This window comes from Trichogramma pretiosum, unplaced genomic scaffold (assembly GCF_000599845.2).
Source record: "Trichogramma pretiosum strain Unisexual culture from Peru unplaced genomic scaffold, Tpre_2.0 scaffold31, whole genome shotgun sequence".
NCBI lineage: Eukaryota > Metazoa > Arthropoda > Insecta > Hymenoptera > Trichogrammatidae > Trichogramma > Trichogramma pretiosum.
Genome location: NW_019641631.1, coordinates 1735303 through 1743269, shown reverse-complemented (window position 1 = coordinate 1743269; position 7967 = coordinate 1735303). Strand labels below are relative to the sequence as shown.

The 7967-nt window shown below is 42.5% G+C and overlaps 1 protein-coding gene across 1 annotated transcript; it reads right to left on the bottom strand.

The window, feature by feature from the left end:
• Positions 1 to 6287: 6287 nt before the first annotated feature.
• LOC106655979 (aldo-keto reductase family 1 member C1 homolog) lies at positions 6288 to 7656 on the bottom strand. Its single transcript, XM_023459260.1, has 6 exons — positions 7582 to 7656; positions 7331 to 7498; positions 7045 to 7245; positions 6861 to 6977; positions 6410 to 6780; positions 6288 to 6336 (listed from the first exon to the last, which is right to left on the bottom strand). Exons 1-6 carry the CDS (start codon positions 7654 to 7656, stop codon positions 6288 to 6290), a joined length of 981 nt encoding a protein of 326 aa, XP_023315028.1.
• Positions 7657 to 7967: the final 311 nt, after the last annotated feature.

Here is a 7967-nt window from a genome sequence, read left to right as displayed (position 1 = left end):
TCTCTCTCATACCACTTTGCCAAAGTCCAAGTGAACTCGGCCAGAAGGGAGACTTTGTTGTTAAAAGCTCCGCAGCTATTTAGCTACTAGCGCTGCTTTACGTTTTCTCAGTCGAACGCGCGGATTCATTCGTATCGAAGCAGCCGAGAGAATTTGTAAACATCGAGTAGTTACATATGTTACACAAAGCAAAACATATTTTTCTACGAGAAAAACGGATAAAAAAAGGATGCACGGGGCAAGCAAAAAAGAGAGAATGAAATGAAAGAGATCGCGTGAGACGAGGTCATCCCTCGTCCCTTTACACAAGAATTTATGCTCGCTGTCCCTTTCACGACCATCTCTTCTCTCGCTCTTTCTAACTAGTCCACCTACTTACTTTTACATATACTAATGTTGCGGTTCTCTGTCTCTCTCTTACTTTCCTTATTTACCCTCCCAGAGGCATGTAGCCCTTAAAATATTGCCTATTCGTACATGGCTAGTCTTTATATACTTGTCGACGCTGCGAACTTTTACCAGCGAAGTTTTTTTCTTCGCTTAGATACATTAATTAACCGTATGTGTATCTAGGGGCTTTAAAGCAGGGGAAAATTTAAGGGTGCATCGATGCGACGAGCAGCGCGCGAGGTCGACATTCCAAACGAGAAAAACAAATCAAGTAAGAAGCCCAGCACGCAGTGTGGGAGATTCATCACCTGGGTTGTAAAAAAGCGGGAGAAAAAAAAACAATACGTTAGATTTCGCCGGGGTCATCCACTTAAGTCAGCCACACGGCGTCGAGATATTATGTATGCACGAGAAAGAAAGTAAGAAAAGAATTTACATAACCTTTCGAGTTTGGTTTTATCGCTGTAGAGCTCGTATAAGGCGAGAGAGCGGCTACTTTGCGCTTGACGAAGTAGTCTCGGCCATACACGCATGCGGTGCGCGTACAGTCGGAAAAAAGAAGTAGCCGCTCAATATAGTAGGCAGCTCGAATGCTATCCCCGAGCAAGATCTCCGCGTATACACATACACACACTTACTCGCACACGTAGTGCAAAGAGCGGCTGCGGCGCGGTCAGTTTCGTGCCCGTTTTATCCACCGCAAAGGTCTCTCACTCGTGTGGGAGTGTTCGCTGCGAGATACGCTGCCACTGCTGCTGTTGCTGCCGCCGCCACTGCTCCTGCTGCTCAGGAAGTAAAACGCGCACAGCGCACGGGCACTTCCTCTTTTCTTACCTTCTCAAGATTTATGGTTATCCAAAAAAACGAGAGAGAGAGAGAGAAAAGAGAAGAGAGAGAGAGAGAGATAAAGTAACGAGCGAAGGAAACAGAGAGTTGATACCATTTAACGTTTTCGTGTTGGGCTGAGCTAGCTCACGCACCTTTCGCGGACGGATGTTGCGCGCGTATACCACACACAATTGCCATTGCAGCAGTACCAGCTCTCGCGCAGCAACAGCCAGGAATTCCAACCTTCGAAACTTGTAATAATAACCAGGAAGGAGATGGCGAAGATTCGATTCTTCGTATCTGATATGATTGAAATGAGATATCGACGTGCGCACAGCTCTCAAACGCACGAGACTGCAGCGTACATTTCGGCCCATAGGAAAAAGTCCAAAAAATTGCATTATTAAAATAAGAGAATCGAATTGGAAAAAAAGTGATCTCCAGCATCGATATCTGCATGCGTATATGTACGCCTAAAAGACCGCAACACACACGCACCCATCCGTCGGGTCATTATCGAAGCGATATAAACTGCGTAAGTATATAACTCCTTTCGACTTTGTCCGAAGTACGTACAGTATACACACCCTGCCTACACAAAAGCTATACAATTGTGACTGCTCTTTCTCGCGCGCGCACCTCGAGTTCTCCCCTGCACGGGCGAGCTCGCACACGCGTATAGGCCCCTCGGCTCGATCTTTCTCTTCTTAACGGCCAGCCGTTATGTGTGCAGCACACAGACACATACACGCATCCCCTCGCGCGCGCGGGCTACGGCTTTAACGAACCGCAAACGCGTTGCTTTAACGACGTCGTTAATATTGAACCGAATATATCCGTATACGCTGGACGTTGACATGCTAGAGGTGTATATTTACGTACATTCTTCTCCCGTAGCACGACCTCTGATGTGCGGTCCAAAGAGAGAAGCGGCGGCGGCGGTCCGGCACAGCGCGAGCAAAAATGAAACGGGCTGAACGAGTGCGCCGCAGAGTCTGCCCGTTATATTCATGGACAAGATTGAATTAGAAATACGATATTTCATGCAGCTTTACCTCCTACATATCTACCTGAGTCGCGGCTCTCTGTATATACGTACGCGTACACGTGCTGCGCGCACAGATTAATATAATACGAGACATAATGAGCAGCGCAATGTATGCGAATACGTACATAATATACATTTTATAAAGGCGCAGTGATGAAAGAGCCGATGAGCTCGTAGCACCTGCCTCGGATTCTCGTTGACTTTTTTACGATAAAGGCATATTATGCGCGAATTATACGAAACCCATCATCACTTATCGAATATCCTTGTAAACGACGCACATTTTCGCTTGTCTTATCCTTGTTTGAACATTATATGGTACTTTTATCGTGAGAATCAAATTTTATGCGGCAATTTGTTAATTAACGTCGAAATGATTTTAAGGAAACAGAAAAAGACTGAGCAAAGCCGTTCGATCAAAAGATCGTTCGAAAGATTCTCATCAAAAGTATTTCAATCAAGCTCTCGGATGGACGTGTAGTAGGCAGTATATACAAGCTGCGTACGGATCGACTCGCTCCGAGTGCGTGATGCTAAAGTTCCCCGGAGTAAGCTCGTCATTGAGTCAACTCTCGCGTCTCACGATCGCACTTTCGATTCCATTTTCTCGGAGTAAGGAATAAAAGTGCGAGAACAAGCTCTCCGCTCTTGCTTGCCGATCCTCTTAGTCCTAGTCTTAATTGCGTCTATTTATGCTCCTTCGCTTCCGGTCAGTATATAAAGAAACGTGCGCGACATGTTTATGAAGCCAAGAGCCACTGCCACCGCTACTACGTTCTCGATCCTTTGCGATAACCCTCACTCGATCGAGCCATCCTTTCTCTTTTTCTCTCTTTCTCTTTCTCTTACGTTCTTTTTCCCGTTGTGCGTCGATAGCTTCCCTATGCGTGCGAGCTCACCCTAAGCTACACGAGGCATGTATATATTGATCTTTGGGGTGGACGCGTCCTTTGATGGAGAGGCTGTCCTTGCCTTTACGCGCATATGGTGTCACGCTCTCTCTCTCTCTCTCTCTCTTTTCTTTCGTTGCTTCAAATGCCGCTCGCTAATAATTAGAAAAATGAGTTAGTCGAGCGAGATTCTTGTTTTTCGAGATTTGACGAAAAGTTTCTCGTGCACGCGCACCATACGGTGAACAAGTTTTACTCGTGCGTCGAAAAAGAAGTTTGCGGCAAAGACCTAATCTACACAATCTCACGCATTTCTTTCGGCTGAATTTTATATCTTGCACTTTTGCCGAGTATAAAAATTAGTTGAGATTTGAAGATTTGGCAATAAGAAAGAAGTAGAATCTAATGTGAAAATCACATTTGCAGCTAAAAACTCGAAACGATGTGTGTCTCGAAACGCTCAGGGCCGTAGAGCTTAATTAAGCAATTTCGTATAGTACAATAAGCGCATTATTATAATATGGTCGAAAGATATGCGGCAATAGAGCTGAAGTAACAGGTCGACTGAAGCATATGCAAATATCCCCAGATACATTATCTATTATGAAAATCAGCTTCTTCATTTTTTTTACCATTATAATTTCTATATCGTTGGCTAAAAGCAAGCCAAAAAATCAAGACTATGGAATATTATGCAAGTGTAAACAAAGAAGTAAGGCGCGCGCGCGCGAGAGAGAGAGAGAGAGAGAGAGAGAGCAAGGTTGCTGCCGCCGCCTGCGATGCGAAGATGGAAGGATATAGCATATACGGTCGGCTAATTGGAAGGCCTCGGGGCAAGTGCGCGCGCGGGCGGAGTAAACGATCGTTTTTCCTGCTGAAAAATAGCGATTCAAAGTAATTTAGCCCTGGCACACTCGGCCGAAGCTTTCTATAGATCACGCGCGCGCCCTCCACAGGGAGAGAGAGAAAGAGTGAGCGGCACTTTGCAACGGTGTGAGAATATTTAGGAAGGTAATAGCCTGCGCTTCGGCTACTCCAGAGAGAACTCGAGTTAGTGAAAGATACATGTTTTCACGTATATATATCGCCGCTCGTCTCGTAAATTCCTTTTCCGATGTCGCTGTCTTCTTATACATAATTTGCGACTTGGCTTTAATTGTCTATATGCCGTGGGCTTGTTTTACTAATTAAATTTGTCTCATTCTTGCGATTCCTGCGCGACGGCCCAGCGCCGAATGAAAAACAAGTTGCGATCGCTACCTTCTTCCTCCGTTCTTTCACCGAGCGCCGCCGCATCATGGTCGTGCGTCGACTCGCCAATATTTTCGGAGCATCTTTTTGATCTATTCAATTAGAGGTGCGCGTACATTTATCTACGCTTAAGATTTTTCGCTGCGCACAGAGCCGGTAATTACAAGCAGCCGAGCTAAGACGTTAGGCACATAGCCTCGAGCGAGGGTTTGCGCGAAAGAGAACGAATTCCCCGTTTGTATGCATACATACATACGCGCAGTGACTTATAAGTGCGTTTGACAACAGAAGCAGCGCGTCGTCGTCGTCGTCCCTGCCTTTAAAGTCGCGCTCCGCTATACTTTGCCCGAGGCTATATCATCCTATCTCGAAATCCGTGGGATGTCGTCGTCGTCGTCGTCGCGCGCACGAGAGAGAGAGAGAAAGATAGAGAGCGACGTCAGCAAATTGTTCTACCCGCAAAGGATCGTCATCGTCTAATGTATGCGCACAGCTTAGTACGTACCTATATACGATGGTCTGAGTTTCCGCTACTGATTATCTCTGCTTAATTAGCCTGCGATTAAATAATTAACATACAGCGTGTCAATTTGTCCCACGATTGTGGGGGGCTGAGTTTTCCACGAAGATAAACGATACGCAAGAGAGTTCAAACTCACAAGCTCATAGAGAAAATATTTCAAACAACAGTTTTTAAAATTCGCACCATCTAACCTACATTTTTTGACCTTCTACTTGAATTGCATTAAATTCAAACAACAGAACATCTCGAAAGACGTCGTACATTTTCTGTAAAGCCGAAAGCTCGTAAAACTCCTTGAATCGCTCACACGTCTACCATAAGTGTCAATCTCGCAGCCACGTGCTCGCTGACCTTTTATAGTCGGAAATCGCTTATAAGCGACGACAATAACGTTCGGACAATGAGTAAAATCCTTTAAGAACGGTAGCGTCCGAGGGGGAGCTAAACTTTCGATTTACTTTTGAACTTTTGCCCTGGGCCAATATGGTCACGATTGAACCCTTCATCGAAATCGCTCGCGCACTTAGCCGATTTCCACGCTAATATCAGAGTAATAACATCCGAAGCTGAAGCGGACAATTGACAGGCAATAACATTGGGTCGAACGTATGGAAGCTGCTCCTGCTGCTGGTACTCGAGGTGTAACCCAGCGCCTTTCGCCAGCCAAGATTTGGCGAAAAAAAGCACGTACGAGTAAGACAGGGAAAGAAAAAAATTCGAATAAGTCAAGCGTCGGGAAAAGGGCGAGCGGAAAACAAAGTGTACACTTTCTACATGGACTGACTGCATATACATTGGTAAGCGTTTACGCACATACACACACACAGCCACGAGCTTACTCGCAATACGGTAGATATCCACGTAAGCAATTTAACCCCTTCTGTTAGTGTCACTGACAGTAAGAAATATATATATATCCGCGTGTATACGCGTGCAAGAGGTCCGAAGCACAATGAGAGATAGTTGTTCTTGTTGATTTCATCGCACGTCGCTCAGATGCCATCCCCCGAGGGAACGAAGAAAGGGTCAAACGACCTAAGAATCCCAGAGGTCTTACATTACTGCTCTTCGCTGCTGCTTGCGTATTAGATACATACACACGCCCATACAAACTTATGGAACTAACTATGCTCTGACATCTCCCGCTGGATGTCACGCAGTCGCATAACAATCAGAACTTGAGTAATTTAATTTTTCTGAATAACAGAGCGTACATAGCAATCGGAATGTAGGAAGATAACTGTCGGTTAATCAATAATCCTTTTGGCCGGTTCAATTGTTTTATTTAGAGAATTAATATTTTACAATAGTTTTTCTTAACAATTGAACAAATACAATCGTTGTTTCATGCGACTATTTAGTTTGATATTCTGTCCACGAAAGGATATTCAGGGCTTTTTGCAGCTCTGTAAGAAAAAAAAATTATTAACTTATGATTGTATAGCGTACATGATAATGCTCATAAAACAGATACTGTACTCTTTCCAAACATCTAGAAAATCGAATTTTCGATATTCGCCTTTTTGATCCAAGTTCCGAAGCAGTGGCATATACGGGCCAATTTCAAAATTGAAGATATCAATGTTTTCTTTTATTCTCCCAGCATGCGAACTTTTAGGAATGACAACAACTCCTCGTTCTATCTGGTAACGTAATAAAACTTGCGCTGGGCTCTTTTTCAATTTTTTAGAAATCGCTTTCACCAAAGGATGTTCAATAGCCGGTGGCAATTTTTTTGAACTATTCGGGTAAGCTTTTGAGCCAAGTGGACTGAACCCCACTACACTTATATTCAAGGATTTGCTAAGTTGGACTAAATCATCTTGTTGTAGATAAATATTATTTTCAATCTAAAAAATGTTATTTATCTCTTTATAATCTCTTATAATATATATCGTCATTTTTTTAAGGGGTGAAAACTTTTCATTACCTGAAGACAACTTGGTTTTATTTCAGCAGCACGCCAGATTCTCAATACTTGAGAACTATTGAAATTACTTAATCCTATAGATTTGACTTTACCGAGTTTGACTTGCTTCTCCATTTCCTTAATAAAGTTTCAGTAATAGTTTAATTATTTGAACTTGTAAAATTTATGAAAATAATTCAAATACCTTCCACACTGCAATGAGATCAACATTAGTATCAACAATCGCGTTTCCATTTTCGTCCTCTGCTATACCCAATTCATCCGTGGGTACTAGAGAAAACGGATGATGAATCAAGTATAAATCTAAATAATCCAAATCCAAGTTCCTCAAAGTTGCATTTAAATATTTAGCAACATCCGATGGTCTATTCCCATGTGGGGGTAGCTTTAATCAAATTCAAAAAAAAATTTTTAATTAGAGTCAAACGGTAGCAAACAAAAAAATATTTTGACTTTTTAAATGAAAAAACCTTGCTAGTAATAAAAAGGTCTTCGCGCTTCCCATATGGTAAGTGCAATTTTTTCAATGCAGCTCCAAATTCAACTTCATTAGCATACAAAAATGCACTATCAAAATGTCTGTATCCGTTTGCAAGTGCTGCTGCTATTGCTGGTTCTAAAATTGATGATTCTGTCATCTGTGAAAATATTGTGTTCATCAACGAGAAGAATCAATCAAGATTTTAATTGATGAATTATGCATTAAAATATTTACCATGACTGTACCATAACCAACAATTGGCATATCTTGCCCACTTGATAATTTAACCGAAGGAATGGCTCCGACACTTGCCATAACAACCACCAAAAAAATTAAACACAGCTTTAAACTAATAATTAACATTCTTAATCCAGTTGTATTAACAATTGCTTAATTTCGATGAAGCTTTGAGGTCAATGCTCCGCAATACTGATTAAGCTGACTCGTAATAAGATTCAAAAGAAAGTGTTGACTTTTTCCTACCGAGACGGATTTTATATCAAGTAAATAATCGATCAATTACGATGGCATTACGGCTGCAACTTTTTATCAGATACAAAAAACAAATCACTCGAATTAAGTGATAATCGTTCCAGTTGAGCGAATAATAAAGCGGAACTTTTATA

Excerpts from the sequence above, each read along its gene's own strand:
- LOC106655979 (XM_023459260.1), bottom strand. The coding sequence starts at position 7,656 with ATGGCAAGTGTCGGAGCCATTCCTTCGGTTAAATTATCAAGTGGGCAA. Across the intron at positions 7,246-7,330 it reads ACCTTTTTATTACTAGCAAG|CTACCCCCACATGGGAATAG; the intron begins GTTTTTTCATTT and ends ATTTGATTAAAG. Across the intron at positions 6,337-6,409 it reads TTTCTAGATGTTTGGAAAGA|AGCTGCAAAAAGCCCTGAAT; the intron begins GTACAGTATCTG and ends TTTTTCTTACAG.